This window comes from Melanerpes formicivorus, unplaced genomic scaffold (assembly GCF_026170545.1).
Source record: "Melanerpes formicivorus ecotype bairdi unplaced genomic scaffold, bMelFor1.0.p_v2 SCAF_74, whole genome shotgun sequence".
NCBI classification, from domain to species: Eukaryota; Metazoa; Chordata; class Aves; order Piciformes; family Picidae; genus Melanerpes; species Melanerpes formicivorus.
In genome coordinates this window covers 433,303-457,820 of record NW_027142426.1, presented here as the reverse complement: position 1 = coordinate 457,820, position 24,518 = coordinate 433,303, and the positions used below count along the sequence as shown (strand labels likewise).

At 37.0% G+C, this 24,518-nt stretch overlaps 1 protein-coding gene across 5 annotated transcripts in view; it reads right to left on the bottom strand.

The window, feature by feature from the left end:
* The window catches only part of CACNA2D3 (calcium voltage-gated channel auxiliary subunit alpha2delta 3), a 432,799-nt gene that overhangs the window by 120,761 nt on the left and 287,520 nt on the right, over nt 1-24,518 (bottom strand). For 3 of the 5 annotated variants that reach the window (XR_010990518.1, XM_068163805.1, XM_068163807.1), the window contains exons 14-16: nt 12,868-12,885; nt 1,310-1,381; nt 501-581 (exon numbers count right to left, since the gene is read on the bottom strand). The exons of 1 other annotated variant lie outside the window; for it this stretch is intronic. Coding sequence is in view for 3 of the 4 variants with exons in the window: in XM_068163805.1 (XP_068019906.1) it covers nt 501-581; nt 1,310-1,381; nt 12,868-12,885 (171 nt within the window). In the remaining variant the exon portion in view is untranslated. The remainder of the gene's footprint in view (nt 1-500; nt 582-1,309; nt 1,382-12,867; nt 12,886-24,518) is intronic. One more of the 5 variants, XM_068163806.1, reaches the window with a different exon arrangement.

Genomic DNA, 24,518 nt, shown 5'->3' with positions numbered 1-24,518 from the left:
ATACTGGGTAGGAGACGAGAAACCACTAATTTGGTCAGGCAGACAGTTGTTCAAGTTCCTGAAATGTGCTACTTGCTTTAAATCAAGGAGATGTCTAGTTTGGGACATGGAATTGGGGAAGGAAGCTTAAGTCCATATTAAGGACAGATTTTCATACAGTTTTCATACAAAATTATGCAAATTTTTGTGGTGTTCTGGTTATGCTTTGTGTTTGAATCATTTCACTGACTTTATTATGGACAATACAGCATATTACATTCTGGAGCACACTGTGATCTGCAAAAATCTGAAAATCAAGCCTTATATTGATTTTGGTATTAAAAAATGCACTTGATCTCGTGACCAATGACATTTAGCCATCAGACACTACAACACTAAAATTCCTGAGGAAAAAGAGTGAAATGATGGAGCTACATAGGTCTAAACAATATTAACTCGCTAAATAAATTATATTATAGAAATCATACTGAGTATAAAGGACATTATCATTTGTGCATTACCTTGTATTTTGGAATAGCTTTTAAAAGCTCTTTAACTGGAACATCTGTGCCAACTACTCCCAGAAGAATCCCTTTAGATCTCTAAAATGAACAATAAAAGATGCATTCAGATTCACAGTAATAATGAATTTTTCACCACATTTCACATTGCAGCTACTCTGCAGAAGTTAATAGATAACAGACATAATATTTAAAAAGTGGTGAAAGCAAATGCTGATACTACTCATCTGATCAGTCATTTAATCAATTATATTGCTCCTTTGTACTTTAACTGCATTTCACATAGAAAAAGGCATGCACAATTTTGCTAGCTATCGAGTCCCTCAGCAGTAAACTTCCTATGAAAAACAGTTAATTAAAAACTGCTGTTAAAAATATGTTACTTGCTTCTTTCCCAGAAAGATGAAGCATTAAGGGGAAAGTAGATGCAATTATCTTTAATAACATGTTAAATTAGTAAAGATAAACATATATATATACACATATGACTAATTACACTTAGAGCCTATGAAACAGAAGCATATTTGTGCAAATAAAAGCATACAGATGATTCGCTATACAATGGTGATATAGAAGTAAGAAAACTCTAAGGCCTAGCATCATCTAAGACACATGGGTTTATTATTTTACTGTGGTTTCCAGATCATAGTTATTTGTGGTTATTTTTACACTAATAAAGTGGTAATAACTGCAGACAAAATAAGGAGAAGAGATTTTTTTTAGAGTAGGCTAAAATCTTACTAAGTCTCTGAAAGAACTTGACTGCAGTCACCCCATTACCACAAGACTGAAATAGTCTGAGTACTTACAGTCTCATTTTGCTTACTAAATACTGGCATGGCAACAGTTGTCATCAACACCAATCCCTGATCATCAGCAAGCTGTATTTGAAAAAGAAATATAATGTCTAAGAACTAAGGAACAATTACAGACATGTGATTGCATTTTTCAATGACATTCTCTTCATTTTAAACAAGATAGGGCAATTTATCTAAGTGACGCTTACGCAGTTAGACTTGCAGTCAGTGCAGGCCAGCCTATTTCAACCATACCAGCTCTGCCCACCCCACCATCTGCACTGGCAGAAAAGGTGCAGCATCTTCATTCCTATTGCAGGTTCCCATGAGAGATATGAAGGGGTTGAAATATGGATTGTGGAAGCAGCATGTGCAGTAGCAGAGCAGCTGGAGCTCCATTCTACATTTTTCCCAGTGTCAGTTCTGCCAACATTGCCTCAGTCTGTTTTCTCCCAGAAAGGAACAAGAGGTCATGAGTTCCATGCACTTTGTTCTGGTCCAGACTGAGATCTCATCAGCTAACACAGCGGCAGAGAGGATGACAGCAAGTTAGATCCCAGGAGCATCTTTGCTCCATCCGGTTTCAGTTTGCTGGATAAAGAGGTGGTATGAAGTGTTAGCTGATTCTACACATCAGGATTCAACATATTTCTTCAATTTAGGAAGAAAACAGATCTTCTGACCTTGGATCCATTCAAGAGAAACCTATAGAATGTCTACCACTGGCCACAGGAGTGACATTGCTCAGACTATCTTCTCTCCATGCCCTCTGGCTAGACTATGCCTTTACCATAAGGCAAAGGTTAATTGTGATGCTCAGGAGAAGCATTGCTCTGTGTGCCTGTAGATCTTCACCCATCTGCATATGAAAGATAACTCAAGCACGAAGTTGAAAGTTACTGTTAAACTCTTTCTGCCCCTATAATTTTAATTTAAAAGCATAACATGTCCAGTGATAACCACAACTGGAGATTTTGTAGAAGACAATCTGCTGTGTTGTATCTGTGTTTAGCTACATGGACAAGGCAACATAGACAACCTGCCTGTGAAATACTGTAGGTGACAGTCATGTCCAACTGCAACTGTGATATTCTCCTGATACCCCTGCATCGGTATCACATTGTCTGCAGCCTGGCAGTATTTCTAATACTTTAACACTTCTTGAGAATTGCTGCAATTTTGATTCTTTTATTAACAAACATTTTATTAACGAAGCAACAGCTATGGACTTCCAAAATTTTCTGAACACAAGTCATATGTTATGATCAAGACTTTTTTAAATGAAGTTTTTTGACATGTCTTATTTTTCAATAAAATCTAGAAAATAATATATCATACAGCCCCCAGCCTGCTTCAGGAGGGTTTGTGGCTTTTTTTTTTTGTTTCCAAACAAGTATATTCCTGAAGCATGGCACTAGCTTATGGTGAGGATGAATGCTTGCAGACATCGGAGAGGAACACAAATGGGGTTTTCAAGAATGTTTACATCTGATAAGGAATCAGTAGGGTCATGAGGTGAAATGGACTTATGCTCATGTTTGCTTTTTTGTTTCCTTTTCAAGAGGAGATTATTTTTAGCCCTGATAGAATCCTTGATTTATTAGGCAACAGTAGAGTTGTTAAACAAACCAAGCAGCAAAAAATGCAAAACCAACAACTCAGCAAAACACTGGGGATTCAGAGGTTGCACTTGAAAGTCAAATGCAGCTCTCCTAGGCCAGAGTACTCCAGTCAAGCTCACTGACATGATTTCTATGGAGAGGAGATTTCTGTGGTATGATCATCAATAGTCCCAAACACATGTATACCATGAGATGAAAAAGAATGCCACTTATTATGGGGTGACATCTTGGAGTATTTAGAGATTTTATATGATTGCCCAGGGTTGTTCTGCTCTGACATTATGTATTTGTCAAGTATCAGTACAGTATTTTTTTTATGAGTCCCCTGACTCTGAAGAGACTACTAGAAACAATTTATTGAATAGGATGCCAGCCAAGGGACTGTCAGTAAAGTTTTAGAGTGTTTGAAATTCTTTCAGTGGGGAAAAAAAATAAGGAAAAAAAAAAAAGTGTGGAGTTCCTGGGAATTCTGAAAGAACAGATCATTAACTCTCAAAGTTGATATGGAAGCATGCAAAGAAAGATTGCCCTGAAATTATGATATCTACAAGTACCACCAAGAGTTGGCTGCTGCAAGCATTTCTATAGAAATTTAATCTTATAGTCCAGCCTGCTTGGTTTTTTGCTCAATTGGTAGATGAACAGGTTGTTGGCTAATTCCATAAGCAGTCAGTAAATAATTGAATAAGAGATGTCTTGTAGTCAACAACTCAAGCTGCAGCATTTGATTGTGATGAGTTACCTGCTGAGGAGAAGCACAGTTTTATTCTCTGGGCAATGACGTTTGGCAGAAATACTTTGAAATAGTAGAATATTAACCACTGGGTATTTCTGCTGAGGCAATTAATGCTAGAGCCCATTATTAAATTGAAAAGGAAGCCATGTGTGGTGAAGGCACATTATGCCCAGAATTATGCCCCAGATACTGTGTGATGTATGGACACATCACTCTCCTTTCCTGAGGGGAGCAAAGGCCAAGGCATCAGCCAGGCAGCATAAACAACCGCATGTACCCCTCGCATGGGATGGTTGTGCTACTACCAAGTATGGGCATAATTCTAGCTTCACACTTTCTAATCCAGCCTTGAGAAACTAATAAGTATTGCCCCAACTTGTAAATAAGTTGCCTTCTTTCTGTCCTCTTTCTCCTTGCTCAAGCTACCAAGCTCTCTACCTACACACCATAGCCTTTGCTATTAAGCTCATTGCTACTAAGTCTTCTAACTCCCACGTGCAAGCAAACAAGTGGCCTCTGCAAGATGGGGAGAAGCCAGCATCCAGGCAGGCCCACTGAGCCTCAGCCCTGAGAGTCTCCAGAGGAGGGACCCTTGCTGAAAGCCTAGAAGCTACAGCATTGTATCGCCAGTCCCACCGGTCAGAAAAAGAACCTGCCGCATCTTCAAGAGGACTGTACCCCCAAGGTAAGACTGCCCAGTTGATGAGGAAGGGACTAGCCAAATCAGGCAGTCCAAATGTGTTTCTCAGCCTTAAGCAGCAGACTGACAAGCCACAACCGTGTGTACGGGCTCACATAAAGCAGAAGCAGTGCCTAGCCACATGCCTGCATGACCCTGCCCTTGCAAGAGAGAAAAGGAGCTGCCACTTCTGCCATTCTGTGCCCTGTGAACCCCAAGAAAACCCACAGCACTGTCCGTGCCTGTGCTCCAAAGCCGGGACCACTCCAAGAGGGTCCCGTCCGTTCCTTCGAGTCAAGCAAAGGCGAAGCCACCGCTCCGCACAGCAGCACCTCTTCCCCAGGGCCGTCCACACCGGCCCTGAAGCCAGTTGCCACCAGGCCGACCCCACAAGACTGCTCCCTGCCGTCCAGAGAGAGCCACCTGAGTCCTGCGAAAGGAGCCCGCTTACCTGCTAGCCTACATTCTGCCCCATCTCCGCTGCTGCAGGAGGGAGAACATTGCTCCCACTGTTGCCATCCCGACCAGCCCAGGAGCCAGCCCTGGTGACAGCAGCCTGCTGCAGTCTAACACCTAACCTTGCTACAAACAAAGGACACAGTGTATCTTCCACATGCTTTCCACTCACTAACACTCAGTTCAAAGCACCCGCGCCTAGCAGCATAGCATTTCCACTTCAAGCCTCTGACACATTGAAATACTCTCTGTATGTAGTTAAGCAGCCGCCAGTGTCCTGTTGAGTCGCCGCCTGGTGGACAAGCGGCAGACTTGCACCCTTCATTCCTGTAAATTGAAATTAATTCTGTAAATATTCTAATTGGGTCCAAATAGTAAATACTAAACCATTTATGGGATGTATTTCACAATCGTGCACTAGAATCTGTACATAGTGATTAATCCATTATTAATAATGTTAATAATATATTTACTATTTATATCATTCGTATTTCATATCAATAAATTAATAACTTCTTCATCACACCCTGGTCTAGGTATTTTGCATTGTTACTTTGCAAGACTATTTCTTACATATAGCAAAGCACTGTAATAACTCACGCAAGTGTGTTAAAAATGTAGGGACAGAAATAACCAAAACCCAAACACAATAATATGCTCTGTAATTACTGGCAAAGCTTCAGCTTGTGTTACTTACACTCAGAATGAACATGTATCACTGAGATCCCCAGGACGGCCTAAAATTTATATTTAAGTTATCACCAAACAGTTTATTAGAAGTAAATGCTTAATGAAAAATGTAGAATACCACAAATTCAGAATAACAAAATCAATATAAAACGATGAAGCCTCTGAATGATTGCACTAAATTAAACAGTTGAGATTTTTGTGTAATTAATAATAAACTTTTTGGTTATTCAATTATTACTTGGTTTTTCCCAAATGAAAATGTTGACAATCCGTATGATTACCAAACTCATTGACGTTAGAAAAGTTATAAGCACAGAAAAAAAATTATGTAATCATGTAAAAAAGCATAGTCAAACATTTCTTACAGGAAACACCTTGAAGAATTATTTATGTTTTCAATCACAAAATACACATTTCTAAGCAGGCAGCTAGCAACTTGGTTACACATGGAGTCATGGAGTTCAGTGTTATTGGCAAATACAGAGAATGATTCTTATCCTAATATCCTAATGCAACAACATCACCAGATGGATGATTATTAATTACACACAGTGAAGGGTCCTTGGGAGAGACCAAAATGTGAAGCACCAAGAATTACTTTCAGCCGTGAAATAGGCTGTACCTTATTGAAAGTTGTCCTTCAGTGTCTTAGGAGTAACTGATAATAAATATTTACAGTGACTGCCATTTTTACAAAAGTGTGCTTCATGTGGCATAGTAATTTCCCACAGTTTAGTGATTCAAAATTGTTTGAAGCTACATGCTAGGCGTACTTGACTTCCTTACTAACCCCCAAATACTCAGGAACTTGACAGGGTTTATGGGAAACAAAGAATAAAGTGTTACACTAAAATCTAGCCACACAATATTGGGTTTGTTGCTTATATAGTTTATGCTGAAACAAAATGTTGCTGGTAGTCCAATTATGTTCACACATAAGGATTAATTTGGACAAAAGTTCACTCAAATGCCAAAACCTCATCTAACATTATATATATAACGTATAAAGAGCCACTAATAAGTTTCAGTTTCTCCAACTGGTTTAAATTCTTATTCTGATCTCAAAGGAAATCCTCTGTTTCTTTTCTCCCCCTCTACTGACTATACTATTTTATTCCAATGTCTATTAGTTTAACTATTAACAAACCAAGACCATTTCTGTTTAGCACAAATCTAAAGATTGAAGAAGTGTCTAAGTTTATTATTTACCCAGGGCAACATAATAGTTAACAGATATAGTCTCTGACTGATATTGAAGACTAGTCTCTTACCTATACATATAGTCTCTGACTGACATTAAATATCTGTCTCTTACCTATGTAGCGGCATATCAATTGCTGCATTTTTATTTTCTTCAAGTGCTTACATAATATGATGAAAACATCAAGGAAACCAAAACTGCTTTGTCCCCAAGTCCTCCAGGAAAACAAAAATTCCACTGGCAAGCTCCAACACTTGAGGCTACCAAGAGATGGGAACTAACAAAAAGGTATGTGCTTTGAAGCACCTCTCAAAACATTTTATTGCTCTGTAATTTTTTGCTATAAAATTAAACAGTGTAAGAAGCAGCATTGAAATGCATCTAAACACTTCCCAGATTCAGTAGCACATCCTGCAGGGTGTAAGATGGAACCAAATCAAAATTGTTGGATTTTGTTGGATATTGGTAGATTCCAGCTACTACTGACCTCTGCCAGCACTTGGGCATCTAATTTCATCAGGCCTCTGAAAACTTTAGACACGTACTAATTGCTGTTTCCCTTTGTTCAGAAATGTTGGAAAAAATATAGCCATAAAGTAATTACTGAAAAAAAAAGTTTAACAGTTTTAGGTTAGTGATGGAATTTGTGCACTAGCATATATCTGTATACACAATCTTGAAAAGGCCCCTTGCAAGTTTTGAAGAAAGTGCTTCCTGGTTTCAGATGTTTCTTCGATTTTTTGGGGTTTGAATTACTGGAAAAAGAGGGGAAACTAATACAAATTAAAGAATTCAAGAGCAATTCTTAAGGCCCTGTCAGATGCTTCACTCAGCAAGTTAAAACTAGTCATATGAAAAGGAAATTAAAAAATAACAATAAGGATCCAAAAATTTGGGACAGAAAACCGAAAATAGAAAAAAACATGCAATAAATCAATCATGACTTTAAAAGGTTACAGGTATCAAAGTTACTTTCTTAGCGAGTCATTTCTTTTAAAAAGGCAAATGGAGCTAGGCCTGTATTTGTTTATTTATATTTATAGAATAAATATTTATATTTACACATAGTTTCCTATAGTTATTTCAATCTGCATTTATAAAAGCACTAACCATCTTAAAAGGCTGACATCAGCAAGCCTCTGTGTAGCTCATCTTCATGCTAAACAATACAGAATCTCTGATTATATGCAGTATGGCACTAAGCGCCTGCCCTGTCAGATTTTCCTTGCTGTGTTAGATATTTATTCTCCATAAAATAGCAAGAAGTTCCTGCTTCTTCCAAAAGCAAAACTAGCATGTTTACATGAGCTTTATGTATTTCAAAATAAAAGCTTGAATTTACGTTATCAGAGGAAATCTGCAGACAGTATATTCAAGAGACTGATTTAGTTCAGTTTCTCCTGCTTCAGTGCAAATAAGCTGTTCTGACTGATTCATTTTGATTAAGGACTGCAGCTGATGGGTGCTGTAATCAGCCTTGCCCTTAATGAGTCAGGATGCTACCTTCATGAGAGGAAATGGATTGTGACATACAAAGACATCTTCCTTGGTAAACACAATCAGTCGGTGCTTCCTCTCTAAATTTAGTTCCCTGAAACCTCAGTAGTCTTAACTGTACTACCATTCAGGCTAATCTATTGACTAGTTTTGATCTACCTGTCTTCTTAGACAGTATGCAACCAGTGGATGTGTCTGGGCATCCCCAACAATGTAGGAGATTTGACAGCTCCTGCTATGTACAGCAGTAGTTTGATCCTGAATAAATTCTCTGTAGTAATGTGAAAGTAACGTGAAGGCTCATTACAGTCCTTCTGGCAAAAAACCACCACATACTGGAACCTCTGAACCCAGACAAACCATGTATGTGTACACAGGCAGATATCCTTTGCAGTATGATAGTATTTCATATTCAAGTTTCACTTCTGAAAAGCAGTGAAAAAGGCTCCTCTCTATGCTGAATGAGCATCTCTTTTTCAGACCTGCCAGTGTAAAATCAAGTTTTTATCTGGCAGCAGATGTTGTTCCACCAGCCATTAAAAAAAACTCCACCATTTTCTACTTTTCTGCTGAGCTGTTAATTTCTGATTTGTTCTACATTTGAATACACTACATATTTCATTTTCTGCTAAGAATATCATCTCACTATTGCATAATTCCCCCTAGGGTTTATTAATAAAACAAAAGCAACAATCTCCTTCTGAGTTTAACTTCCACTCCAGATCTTCATCAATTCATTTTGTTTCCATCTTGCCCTTAGCAGAAGGTATTCCTATCTCTTTTACTTCATGAGTGAAACTAGCAGGCCTCTACTGTCAGGTGATTCTGGGAATATTTAAGTAGAACTCTGCCACCATTTAAGCAGAATCACCATTAGAAGAAAAATACAAAGACTCAAAGAGCTATGAAATGTCACTGATTTGACAGTGCTTGACTGGATAATAAATGTCAAATGGGTGCAATAAGAAAGCATGATAATTCTGTTCAGTGGAATATTAAATGTGTGTGGATTAGTGCATATGGGCAAATATCCTTACGGGAGACTACTGAACTACGCAGCCCCTCAGATGTTTCTTATTCCTTCAAGCCTGGAAGGATATCCTATATGTCTCTAAAACATGGAATTACAATCACAGAGAAAAAAATACATGAATTCAAATGTTCATTTGGAGTTTGGATGGCTTATGCTATGGAATATAAATTTCTTAACATGTTCAACTGATAATACTGCAAAAAATAGTTTCTCCAACTTGCACAAGCAGATTGTGTCTGAGAATTGCTAGGCTACTTCAGGTGACATTGGCAAGAAAAATTAAAACTAGCCCTCCAAAGGAAAACACAGAGTTTTAAGCTAGATCCCAGGATTTTGTAAGTTGTCTACAGCCTAAAATAATGAATGAAAGAGACCTGCATTAGTTGTTTCTCAACTGAAAGACAACAGTGTCGTGTCAGCAGGAAAGAGATCCAAAAGCATGCTAAATAAGGGCCAAATATTTACTTCGTTATTATTTTGTATTTCATTAGATCCACTTTAATGCCTATAATTGTATAAAAATGCTAAAATCACCAGCCCTGTGAGTCAATGAAACTGCAGCGTTGCACATTTGCCGTTTTCTATTCCCAGTGACAGTTAATTCAACACTTCAAAGTATAAGAAGGTAAATGATGCAGGGAATGATAAATGATGTTCCCAAACGGCTGAAAGATGATAGCATCAAGATAAAAGGAGGGCAAAGCATTACTTACAGAAGTTAAGGGATAACACGGAAAGAAAGAAGAAACGTGGGCAACAAATATGATCAGAACATTTCTATATGGATGAAATATTAGTCAATTAATAATAGAATATTTTTTAAAAGCTTTCCTAAATGTTCCTAAACACAACTGACTGCTCCTGATTTGTGTGCCTAATTTATTCACTTCTACCTCTTCACACAAGCTAAGTACAACAAAACATCACAGCAGGTATAGGACAACAGATTTGGATCCTGCTGTGTTTGCTCTAGAAAGCAAGTAAGGCTTTCCTATTAGGAAACCAAACACCTTTTTGAGCTATTAAGGAAGAATAGCTCTTGCTCATCTATGAATAGAAAAGCTGTTTTTTACAGAAATAAAGACCAATTTTGGAAACCAATCTCAAAAAGTCTGAAAATGGGTAAACTTGAGTTATTACTTTGTTTTATGACTATTTTCACAGCTCTGTGGGATGAATACCCAAAAACATGCAGAAAACCAACATAGAGGATATATAAAACATGTTCCATTTCTCAGGATATCAGATCATTCTTTTACATAAATTAGCTCTTCCTAGACATATTTTCTTCTGAGATCTACACAATCATATTTAATCAGCAGGATTATTACATGAAATTACGGTGGCACGTTTTTTGGTCTTGTGGTATTTTATATTTTAAATATAGCCTCTATTACAAGGATCTTTTAAAGATAAATATCATCCATCTTAAAGTCCCATATGTGTTTCACCTGCACTCCAATTCTGAATTTGCATCGATCTGATTTACAGTAGATAACAGTAGCATATTTTAATTGATATTTAACTGCTGTAGACAGATGAGAACCTAAAGGTCTTGAAAATCAATAGCTAATCACCATAGAACATTGACTAAACACTGAGAAGACCACAGCCAAAAATGTTTCACATAAAAGACATAACACATTTCGTCAAGATGACCAACTATTTGTAATGGATATAAAAAAGTAAAGGTAAACTTGAAATGCCACATTCTTCTTTCAGATCACTCACAGATTAAAGTGAACAATTTTTGAGAGACAGGACTGTTTGAAATGTTTATACAGAAAATATTTGCAAGATGATACATAGATTCCAACAAAAATACAGTACAAGTTCAGGCACCATATGGCAAAACATGTACCCTAGTGACTAAGTCATTCATAAAGGCGTGCAACTGCCTCGTGCTGCTTCCCTTCACCTTGCAGACAGCATGAGATTCTTCTGTTTTGTTCATAAACTATAAGGCCATGCTTATAAAAAGGCTTATTTCTTACCTGAAGTTATCAAAACCCCTAGTGGATTACTTGCATCTGTCTTCTCTCCCCATACCATTCCTTCCTTCCCATCCCTCAACAAGACATGTGCATACAAAATAAGTGGCTTTTGTTCTGCTTTAGTTTGCTCAAGGTGTGACGCACTGAAAATTGGCACTTTTTACCTTTCATGAAAACAGTGGGTTTTCACTAACACTGATCTTCAGAAACCAGAACATTATTTAATAGTTCAGAATTGTGGACACCAAAATTTGAAATATGGCACCACAGGACACGATCTGCTAAACAACCTGACCAGTTATATCTTTCTGCACCGACATATTATAACCTCACTGTCTCTTCTCTCTGCAAACTGTCAAAAGAAGCATTTGGCATAAGCTTTTAGGCAAGCAGGTGAACATGAAAAAGTCAAAGCCAGCCAGTGTAGCAAATCTATTTTCCCAGGAAGCTGTAAATAAAAGATTTCTTTTCACCATCTATTTCCAGAGAGAGGGGGGAAAAAACCAAACCAAAGTCCCAATTCTTGTTACCACATCACATTTAGTAGGCTCTGCCACTATGAAAACACGAGCTATGGACACAGCCCAGCGTCACAAAATAGTATATTACCTGCAGATTTGAAAATAGTGTATTACCTGCTCAGAATTTTCTGAACTCCTCAAGCAAGGAAATTTCAAGTACAGATATAGCATTACAAAAGTAAAGCTCCCATGCTCATATATCTTGCTTTCTAAACTAAAAAATGAAAAAGTGTGATACACTTATAAAGTTTTGAGTTCCCTGCTTGCTGTCACCATTCTGCAAAAGCTGTTCATTGAAGACCATTTAATCTATAGCTTCCATTAAAAAGTGACCTTTGATCATCATCCAAGACTGTTAACAATGGTGATGTTTAACTGATTAAGTGCTTTGACATTTCTTATTAAAGGTGCTTTACGTAGCACCACATAGTTCCATTCACATTTTCATTTCAATATTTTTCACTGCAAACCACAAAACAGCATCTGTTTTTTGATTGTTTTGTGTTGGTGTGTGTTGGGTTTTTTTCCTGTTCTTTGGAAGCTTTAATTATATTTGTGAACTACCCAAGGATAATGCAACAGGCATCAAACAAGTCTTCATCTGCCACAATCATTTTGCTATCATCATGTGCAGTGGTGACTGTGGTAATGTACCATATCGATGCACAGTATATGAAAACTGTATGCAACTTGCTAAAGGAGTCAAATGCTGGATGTATTTAAAGGTGTGCTGGTTGATACAGTGGGGAGCAGTGAAAGGGTACCAGCTAGACCATGGATTCTACTGTCTCAGCAATAGAGACAAAACGATCCAGAGATGTTTCACACGTAGTAATGGGGTGATTTCTTCTTTTTTACCCTTGCTATTATTGCAAATTGCTGATAAAATAGCCTTCTGTTGTTTAAAAGTTGTAGTCTACTATATGCTTATTGTGTTAAAATAGCTCATATGTTTAAAGAGCTGCTCTCCGCAAGTACTTAGCTGGCTTAATGTCAGCTACCCTTTCTGCTGCTCAGCTCCAGAGCCCCCATTATAGTGAGTTGTTTCACTGATCACTACTGTACCATACTCACAACACCATGGAAACATGAAGAACTGGTGACTATTTTGAATGACTAAGATTTGATTAAAGTATTTTACCTTTTGAGCCTGAGGGAGCTGGAAAACAACAAAACAGAACAAGCAATCATTATTCATTAAATTAATTTGATCAGCTTCTTTAGCTGTTCTATTCATAAAATTACATACATAATATAAAATTAAGTATAAAGGAAAGAAACTAGATTTACATTGTCAATTGATTCAAATTATTGAAGGCTTACTAAGTTAGTTTATTATTTGACAGCTTCTCTGCTAGGTATCACAGAAGCACCAGGCAGTTTGTTAAATACCATGATACTGAGAGAGGGTCTGTTTTCTCATCAGATATGGTATCAGACTTGAGCTGTGAAGTAGTCCCATCTTCCTGTACACAAATATAATTCAATGTAAGAATTGTTTTAGTTTTAAAACCAGACATTCTTGGTTTATAAACATCTAAATCTACAGTTATTATAAATTAAATTGTCATTAGGAACGGTTTAACATTAAACTAGAAGGTTGGGTTCTCTATAACAAAGAAAATGACAACGAACTGGTTATAGAAAGTTACTGACTGCTTATGCAAACATATGCATAATATACAATAATGTATGCATAGAACAATACATTGCTGTAGTGTAAACACAAGTACGGTTACATGTACATATATGCAAACAAAAGGTAAGTGTTTATGCATATATGTATATTTCTATCACACACATGTTCTTTGACAAGATTAGCCATACCTGGCTGTATGCACAGTAGTTATTGTAAGCAACAACTCACGTAAAAAAGTCATGGAGAGCAGGCAGTAGACTCCAATACATACAAAATACCTTATTTATCAAGAGTTGAAAAACTGGTTCTGTTTTCACTTTAGGAAAAAGAAAACCCATTTCACATTAGAGAGGATCTCAGAAAAATAAACTGTTGCAGGCACAACACAGTTTTCCCTTTTTCTGAATTCTTCTCTTTCATACTCATAGAGAAGTTCACCATGCACAGCAATTTAGCCTTGTGCTAAATCCACCTTCTCAGAAAATGTCTTTTTCCAATACAAACTATTTTTCACAGGCATCAGCTGAACACAAAAAAACAGGCAGGTGAATCAATACCAAATGCTTCAAGACCTCTTCTGAGATTCTTACCTTTCATTCTTGCTCTGACTTAAAACAGATAGAAAAACCTTCCACACAGTGCTCTGCTAAAAGCTAATTACAAACATTATTGTATGCCATGAAAAAGACTTGTCATGTGATGTCTAATTCACAATACTGAAAGCAGCCAGCCATTATATAAAACGTAGCAAAATTCATGTCAGTGAGAATTGCTGCAAATAAAATTATTTCATCCTTAAAACCTGAATGATCCAATAGCAAAATACAAGCTATGGTCTCATTAAATTATAACTTATATCTGTTTCTTTAAAAGTTTGCTGTTTAAGTAGTTGATTATATAGAATGATATACAAGGGTTGCTGCAGAAATTGCAGGTACCTGATGAACTGTAAATACATGAGCTAAATCCTCTATACGAGATCAGAGCATTATTTAGAGCAGTTCAAACATTTTCTGAATGCTTAGCTACTTACTAGTCTTCAACTTGGTTTACTGTGATAAGTGAAGTGTTTTCTTTCTTCCATTCAAATAAAAGAAGAAAGTTGCAATATGAATTTTTTTAGTTCCCTATTGTAGCACTGAAAATGATTTCTCTCTAATGTTGCTTTTTAATTTCATAGTATCATAGTATCATTCAGGGTTGGAAGGGACCACAAGGATCATCTAGTTCCAACCCCCCTGCCACGGGCAGGGACAATCCACACTAGATCAGGCTGGCTAGAGGCTCATCCAGCCTGGGCTTAAACACCTCCAGGGATGGGGCCTCAACCACCTCCCTGGACAACCCATTGCAGGGTTTCACCACTCTCATGGTGAAGAACCTGAGAGTGGTGAAACCCTGGAATTTCTGTGATGCCATTTTCTTGCTATATATGTGTAAAAATTATAAGCATCCTTTCACTGATATTTCAGTTACGGACAGGTGCAGTAAAGAATGATGTCCATATCTCCCCTTTTGGAATACGTACTACAGAAATCTGCAGTTTGTCCAAACTCACCAGACATAGCAATCCCCTTTGTTTTCACAATGAGGTAATTTGTAAGCTATATTCTAAAACAACAGTACTCCAAGTACAGTCATGTCATCCAACGCACCATATAAAATGTTAGGTACAGAATTACTATATCAGAAATACTTCCAAAAACCACTCAAACTAAATTAGAAAGCTTATAGTCCAAATACAGTGGAGATAGGTTTGGGGAATGGTGACAGTATTAAAAATCTGAATAAACACAAAACCCCAAAACACAAATGCATGAACACACACACACACAATGCTCTATCAAGACTTCAAATTTAAGTTGAATCCTTACACAAATATTAGTACTCTTAGATGTAGCTTTTACTACCTGTTTTCAGGACTTGAGTTTACTCATATTTGAATACAGCCATTCAGACAGAGGTGGATTGGTCAAGCTTTGCCATGTGAGGGAGTTACAGACAGATGGAATGCAAGTGAGGATTTCCTATTACCACATAAACTAGATGCTATATACTTTTATGTATGAAACTATGCCTATTGCTTTTACTGAGAGAGATTATTTTCACTATCATTTTGATAAGAGTTTAAAAATTAGAGTTCCATATTATGTCACCAAATTTAAAGTGTCTCTCCCATTTATAGCTGTTCATAAAATCAAGAATATTTCCTTGCTCTGAAATATTCATTAATGAAAGCCTTATTAAGAATATTAGGGTTAGCAGATGCGAGTTACATTCCATTATACTTCTTCCTGGGCTGGCATTCTTGTCACTTTTCACCTAAGCTTCAAAATCCAACTTCACAATCTTATCCTTAAAAAATAAAAGTAAAAATTTTAAAATAATTAAAAAATAAAGTCTATTTTGTTACAGACAGACAAATCTTCATTCTGTTACTGATTTTAAACTTGGCTGTTACAAGATCTTATATGTCAGCAATTCAGTTTAACAATTGCTGCAAATTCCTTCAAAATAAACTATAGAGGTTTGTCTGACATTACCCCTTCTGGGAGGCCATAGGAAACAAATAATTTTCCTAATAATAACAGTAATAGTCCTCTGGCTTGACCCTTTATTGCATAGTCTAAAAACTACCTGTCTCTGTGTAAAACCCAGTGGGTACCTCTGATTCCTGTGGTTTGCCTTATACACTGCCAAGAGGCAGTGCTGCAGTAAACTATGTGATCCTTCCCTGGCCTTCCAAAAGCACTGCAGATCTTTCTATTCTACGGGCACTTATGGTAAGCTATGCCATTTCAGTGTCTTTATTCACACCAAAATACTTTGTTTCTTTGTCTTTTCCACTAGTGTCTATTCCTCCTCCTGGTGATTGTCTCTAAAGAAGATAGGTGATAGAGCACATATCTGTTTTCCCTGCTCCTAGTTCACAATCTTGCTAATGCAGGTTTTGTTTGTAGCTGAGATGCAGGGAGGAAAGCCTGGGCATTCACGGTCTCCTGGTTGGATTAGAAGGGAAGGGTACTTTCCTCCATAAAGGTGATTAGTAAGAAAAGGCATGGCAGGGTCAGGAACCTGCAGACCTCAAAGCACCAGGGGAAACCTGAGAGAAAAGTGGACTTAGGGATCTTTATAAAACTGCAAATTTTGCTGCAACCTAAAAAACAAGAGCTAAATTAAAGAGCAAGATTGGAGTATAGGGCCTTTCAAGGACACAGTGAAGAAAAAGAAAGAGAAATTTTTTAAGCTATCTTTCCCAGAAAACCCAAATTTTCTTTACTAACAAATTTTTATTCTTCTTCTATTTTGTATTGTAAAACAATATCCTTCAGCATCTGCAAGTCCCCTGGAGTTCATAGTATGCTTGATTCCAGTAAGACATGTTGAGAATTCCACCTCTAAATTCAGGTCAACTGAGGGTCCTGTCACACAATGTAACACAGAACAAACAAGTGTCTGAGGTTTTCCAGTACTGTTATTGCACACAGTTGTCATGCTTTCCACATTTGCAAATAATCTAGTATTATTTTGGGCCCTTCATTGAAATGTGTTTGGTATTATCAGAAAAAGAAAAATTGCAGACACTAACAACATGGTAAATAAACCAAGACAGGCAAAGGAGTCCAACATCAAGGATGTTGCACTATTTCTTGGATCAGATAACCATGAGGCCAACATGAGTGAAACAACCAAAGCCATAAAAAGACCTGAAATACTCCACTTAGAAGCAAGTGGCATATATTGCAGAACCAGTAGATTTGTACTTCACACCAGACCTCATAAAAGTCCCTCCGTATCTTTACTGTAGGCTAAGCACTGGAAAGTTGCTATAAGGTCTCCAAACCCTTCTCTTCTCTAAGCTAACCCCCAAGTTGTATGTACTATGTAGCTGAAGGTCCTAGATTATCCAAGAAACCAAGTCTTGAAGTATTAAAGTAAAACACACTAGAATTTTCTGAAGTTATTGTTCTGTTGGAACAGAATTCAACCTTCTGCTTGTTTGAAGAAGAGCAAAACAAAAAGTTTGTTATACAGAGAAACAAAAATAAACTAAATCCATTTTCTACTTTTCTAATAATGAGTGCATTAATTTGTTCTTCTAAAGAATTACTGTATTGCAATTCATTTTTTGTAGGCATTCACAAATAAAGATACAATTCTTATTTCACATCACTGCCCTCTTTTCCAGTCCTATTCTTCTACAAAGCATTTAAACATCACCAGTCTCAGAAAAAGGCTAACTACCCTGCTGATATGATTGTTCCATAATCAGGTCAACAGAGATGCCAGTAAGTAATCAACAGATGAATACAATCTTGATAGTACAGCCATTTCTGTAAATAGTTTCTGGTCTGCACCAAATTTAATATTATGCATAGCTAAGTTGATGGTGGTTTGCAACGTTCAGGCTCATCCTGCATATGTCACCTCCTGACTCTGAATTTGCCACTGAATTTATGTATTAGAACTTTTACATGTTAGAAATAGACTCTCAGGAAAGATGTGAAATATTGTGGCAAGCACATAGACCCTGTCCTTAACACCACAGCAGGGAGGAGGATGTCACATACAGCAGTGAAGCTCCTCAGACAAGAATAAGACAAAAAAAAAAAAACCCAACCCAGAATACGCAGTGCATCCATGTGCCAGGTACTGTGCAATCACAGGAGCACAGGATGTCAGGGGTTGGAAACAACCTCCAGGGATCGAGCCTAACCCTGCTGCCAGAGCAGGATCTGGAAGGTCTCACAGGAATGCATCCAGATGGGTCTTGAAAGTCTCCAGAGAAGGAAACACCACAACCTCTCTGGGGAGCCTGTTCCAGGGCTCTACGACCCTCACACTGAAGTTCCTGAACCTCATGTTGAGGTGGAGCCCCCTGTGCTGTGGTTTATATGCATTGCTCCTTGTCCTATCACAGGGTGCAATTGAGAAGAGCCTGCTCCCTCAGATATTTATAAACATTTCTTAAATCTCCTCTCAGTCTTCCCTTCTCCAGACTAAAGCCCCAGGGCTCTCAGCCTCTCCTCATAGGGCACATGCTCCAGACCCTTAATCATCCTCATAGCCCTCTGTAGGACTCGCTTGAGTCGATCCCTGTCCCTCTTGAACTGAGGAGCCATAAACTGGATGCAATATTCCAGGTGAGGTCTCACCAGGGCAGAGTAGAGGGGAAGGAGAACCTCCCTCAATCTGCTGGACACACTCTTCTTAATGCACCCCAGGATCCCATTGGTCCTCTTGGCCACAGAGGCACATTGATGTCCAGGACTTCCAGGTCCTTCTACATGGAGCTGCACTCTAGCAGATCACCTCCTAACCTGTACTGGTGCAGTTTATTCCCAGATGCAAGACTGTGCACTTATGCTGTGTAATATAGCTTGTCTGTTCATAGTATCATATAAATAATTAAATGTAAGGTAGGTAATGGTTTCTTTACATGCATAAAGAAATGCAAAGCATTTCATACATTGCTAGGCAGGCCTCAACAGCTCTTCCTAAAAATAGCAAAAACTTGGGAGAGAATAGAAAGAATATCAAAAGTCTCTTTAAAATGTACTTTGTTGCTGTATGACACAGGATTTAGATATTGTAAATCATCAAAATTATAATGTGTGTCCTTACTCTCCAATTCCTACAATCATTTAAGCACTGTAAGGGCACCCTGTATAATGATATGCCTACATGGAGGAAAAAATAAAATTCAGCCTCCTGCTGTTCCTGGTATTAAGATTGAAATATAAACACTAAAAGAGTGACATTAACCTGCAGCTACTGGGACAACATCTGTAAGGAAGACGCACCTGATTTTTCAAGGGATTCAATACAAAATCTTTTTTTGTTCAAATAATTGTTTTACTGTGCTACCACTCATTTTGCAGTAACTACAGCTTTTTAGTCAAGGACAGACTGTGCACTGCATGCAAAGTATACCAGTGAGAGGAAATGTAAATGTTGCTATGGAGAAGACAGTCATCAAATATAGATGAAAGCTACGGTTCTACTCCTCTCTTTACAAGGAACTCTATAAAGATGACAGAAAGGATAGAAGTTAGCTCTTGTGAAACATGCAAAAGAGAAAAAAGAGGAGCTGCAAACATATCAGATAGGAATTAAGAAAGAGTAGAGCACACTATGAAGCTACATACACATTTCAAAACATCTTTGTAACAAAATGGCTCCACTCTGAGGAGTTCACAAATTTTCTAACATACATAACTGTTTACTAATGTAAATGATGAATAACTTCTAATGCACATTTTAGCAATCTTGGTTTTAAATCTAAATATGTTCAGATTTTGAAACAGTTAATCAAGTTAGATCACATCTGCCTGCATCTGCTCTCCATACTCATAACAAAATTCTTACATTTTTACTGTAAGAGTAACTGACTAAACACTGGAGCACGCTGCCCAGAGAGCTTGCGGAGATGTGCGAAATCTAATTGGACATAGTCCTGGGGAACCTTGCTCTGATAAATCCTGCTTGAGTACAGGGCTGGACTAGATGATCTAAAGGATGCGATAATCTTGAAGGTCTCTACCAACATTGTCTGGTCTGGTCTATTCTATTCTTTCCAGATTCCTTTATTCTGTGAATCTGTGACTGTGATTCTTTTAACTACATCATGAATTGTTCTCTCTTTTTAATGAATACAAAATATTTAGAGGAAAGATTGCATTTAAATTACTCAGAATAATCACTTTAAAAGGAACGTTTGGTTAGATACTTTAGTCACAAATAACTAATTATATTTTTTAACAATTATGCTAATTTAAAAAATAAGCCACATGATTGAAGATTGAAGTAGCAGAACTGACTCATGGAATGTGACACCCCATAACCATTCCACACACCATGAACAAAATGTTGGCCTCTTGCATACATGTTTAAAAAGAGTGAGTTCTCCTTTTAGTATTACATTAATAAGGAAAAACTTCCCTGGAATAAACATAACTATACTGATTATTGAGGTCTTCACCGTTTTGCTATTATATAAAGGCCATTGCCTGCAATAGAAAAAGCTCTGAACTGTTCCTTAGTATTACTATACTGTTTCTAATGCATATTCTGTTGTAGTGTATATGAGTGGCTAAATAATCACCATTATAAGAAAAATCCAAGCAAACAAAGAAAAAAACCCAGCCAACCAAAAAAAATAAAACCCCCAACCAGACAAATAGAAAACCCAACCAACCAAACCCCCAAACAAACCACAAAACCAAAAAACCCACCCAAAACAACAAAAGCAAATAATTTTCTGTAAAAGCTGTCTTTAAATAGAATGCTACTGTAGGATCCTTGTGCCAGCTCCTAGTATACAGTTTATAGGGATCTTGATGTTTACCTAGGACTAAGCAATGTAAACTAATCTTCTGGATGACTGCATTTTCCTTCTGAAAGTAAGAAATACATCAATGCAAGTGAAATGGCTCTTATGAATTGTGGAGAAATCATATATGTTCTAAACATCCTCCTGATGATGGTGACATTGCTGAAGAACATGCATTTACCAACTTGATAGCTAATCATTGAAGGAAATGTTTTCTTAGAAAGGCCTGATTTGATAAAACACAATGGTTTGGAGCAAGGCTGAATAGCTTGCTGTCAAGCAATAAGAGCATTAGTAGGAAATATCTTGTTACTATTTGCATTATAAAATATATTTCTGAATAAATTCTCCAGCACTTACTAACTTCAAAGTAAATACTGGTCATAATGACTATGATAAGCATTAACCTTAACGTGTATACTGTATTATGTGCATGACTGACTTGTATGCTAAATCTCCTGATTACACAAGAATATCTAAAAATAACTAACTTCAGTATCTGAAGAACAATAGACTAAAGAGAACTTTTTTTTTCCCCTTTTTTCTCTCTTCTCTTCTTTTTTTTTGCACTGAATTCTGCCACTGCAGCAAAGCTTGAATGGCACCAATAATTTAATAAGTCTTTCTTATTATTTCAGGTTTTCACTCCAGCAGTGCTGATAAAGTATATTTCATCTTCATTGCCCTCTTTCTCCCAGAAAGTCAAAAAATGACATGTGAGATCAAAGGATAGGATTTAGTGTATTATACTAAATTCAAGGCCTGCATACATTTTCATTTGCCCTAAAAAAAATCTGTTACGTGAAAACTTAAGATGAAAACAGAGGGGGTAAAAAAGGTAATATATCTGACAAAATACCTACAATTTCCTTATAATTAACACAATTTCACTGAAAATTGATGCAAAAAGATCAAAGACAGTTATCATCTGTGAGTTTCTTTAAGTAGTTTGCAGTAAGAACAGACAGATCCTCCTGAATTGTGTATTCACCACAGAATATGGAGATCTACAAACAAATTCTCCTTCTAGTTAATGAGTTCTCACCTTTTGAGTTTATTTCAATGTCTCAAAACCAGAGAATTCCCCATGAAACAAACTGGAAATGAAAAGCATTTTCTGTCACCTCACCTAAAGGCACAGTATGCCATCAGTAGTCTGCAGCTGGAAATGGTCCCAAGCTGCTCTATCTCTAGTGTGCAGGTGTCTGTAAATGAGACCAATACCCTTTTGCCATGAATATGCCTGTTAGTCAAATTTAACAGCAGAGCAATTCTTCGTAATTTGTATATAGCAGCCAGGGGGAGAACATCCAGCAGGTGAAACCTACAAACATTTATAATTCAATGGATTCTTTTTGACACATATCCCATTAGTTTTCATACAAGAAGAAACAATTTGGTGCAAAGAAATCATGTCACACGACACACCATGTTTACAGCAGAAGCAGCAAGAAGTAGCTTAATAATTTACAAGGTCCCAGTATGGTATCTTTGTGCTCTCAAACCATCAAAACTAACATTCAAATCTTACTGAATTTTCTGATTTCCAAAATTTAATCACAGAATGTGTTTTACGAATGTAACCATTCTGAAGCACTTTTAGACCAGTAAATACTGGATTGCCCAAACACTAGCAAGGACTCCACAATTCTTAAGACCCAGGCAAAGAACACTTTTGTGGGAGCCCTGTAGAAGTAGACACTACAATCTCAGAAAGCTGAACATGTTTGTGAGTGTACTCACATTGCGCTCTCCATTCCTGAGTCTTCATAGACTGACAATTACTTATTGCGTTGAGCTATACTATCTTACTGTGTCCTTGCACTCTCTGCCCTTTCTCAGCAACTGACAATTCTTCCTTCATCTTTAGATTGTAAATTATATGAGGAAGTTGTCTTATTTTAACCCTGTCATCATACATCAGCTACCATAGTAGTCTTTAGTGGGTTATTAAAATTTGTAGGTCTGGAAAATAGTATCAGTAATGGCCAGTGAGAAAATTGGAATTGGAGTCAGTGAAGAAGGGGAAAATCCACATTAAAATGGTCAGTACATTTGAAACAGTAAACTATAGTGTGGATAGTCACAGCATTTTGTAAGAAAGGAAACAGCAACAGAAGAACATTACTGAATTACACTGTACAAGAACAAGCTGATAGCATTATTGGGAAGCCAGGAAATAAAAAAATCTTCAGATATGACGAGGGTTGTAAAAAAGTAATTTAGTTTAAATATCTGGACATGCAAATGAAAAGGTAGAAGAATATTAGAAGGATGTTAAAGCACTTGAACATGGTAAAACTTCCCTGCTCTCATTTGAAATATCATTTAAAAATAAAAAAAAATAAGTATCACTAAAATATTCCTTAATATTTCTTTGCCTATCAAACTGAGAATATTCTGAGAAGAGGAACTACTCTTATTTGAAATTAGATATTTAATCTCTTTGTGCTCCAGTCATACAAGATGAACAAAGGTCCAGCTATAGTTACCCTATCATATAAAATACTAAACAAGAGACCCAATATATAGCCAAAAGCAAGATGTAACACTGCTCTGATTTTCCTTCAATGGTTTAATATAATGCTTGTCTTATTTGCACTACAGTGGGAGCTGAGCTGCTTAAGACTTATCTTTGCTGTGGCATTACAGCTGCTTGCTGATGTTGCAGGAAGAAGATAAAAATAAGTTCTATATGAATGCCTCCCAGTACAAAGTGCTGTAAAATGCATTTAAAGAACTCAACTGCATATCTCAAAGTTTGAACAAGGACAATTTGCATTCTGCATTTCTCATGTAAATGTACACTAGGAAAAATAATTATAATAGTAATCCATTTCAATGGAAATAAAGTAGTGTAATATTTATAGTCTGTGCCAGAGTTATAATGACTGTGGGGCGAGAAGTGAAGTGCCTCAGCATGTTCCACATGTTTTTAACACTGTTTCTAAAGGCTCTGGAGGCTATTAAATTTAATGAACCCATCTGCTATGAAATAGAGGTCCAAACATAATCAGTTTTCTCAGTGCCATATAATACAGATGGCATTCCATGTTCCACATCCCCAGCAGGAAATTTTATGTTCCTCTTTAAGTGTAGGATTTTGTTTTTGGTTTTGATGTTTTAAACATCTTTTTGATGTATCACATATAGCATTTTATAGTGTAAATACCACATACAGCAATCCATATGAAAAGTGTTAATTCATTAAAATAAATATTGCTATTTCCTCACAACATTTTTTCTAATGACTTTGACAACTAGCAATTAGCTCTCTGTAGTAATATTCTTTGCTTAATGCAATCACTGAAAATTGCCCTAATAGTGTAAGTTCCAGCACTAGCAGTAAAGTAAACATGTAATTTATCAAATGAAGCAGTTTACTTCAAAAAGCTGAAAAGTACACATAGTCATACAGCCATACATCTGCATTGGTGCCATCTATTCTTCTACATGCCCTTATGTGTATATGCTGTGTTTGTATGGAACAATGCACAAATCATTCTTATTTAAAGCAAACATACTCCCACTATGTCATTAAGTTTCCTTTTCCTTTGCACATCCCAGCATTCAAGGGTCTCAGTTTGTGTGTTTTATTGGGACATGCTGCACCAGGACTCTTGTATTGGTGTGTGAGCAAGGGCCCTAAGCTCACATTTAAGTGGCACAGCATTCCTTGCACTGATTAGCACCCTGCTGCCTAACATAAGTAAATCAGATGTGCACTTTCTAACAGAAAACAACGTCCATTGTTATTTTGAACTGCATTGGAAAGATAATGAGAGTGCATTAGTTCTATTCAGTTGAGCGGTTTATTCAT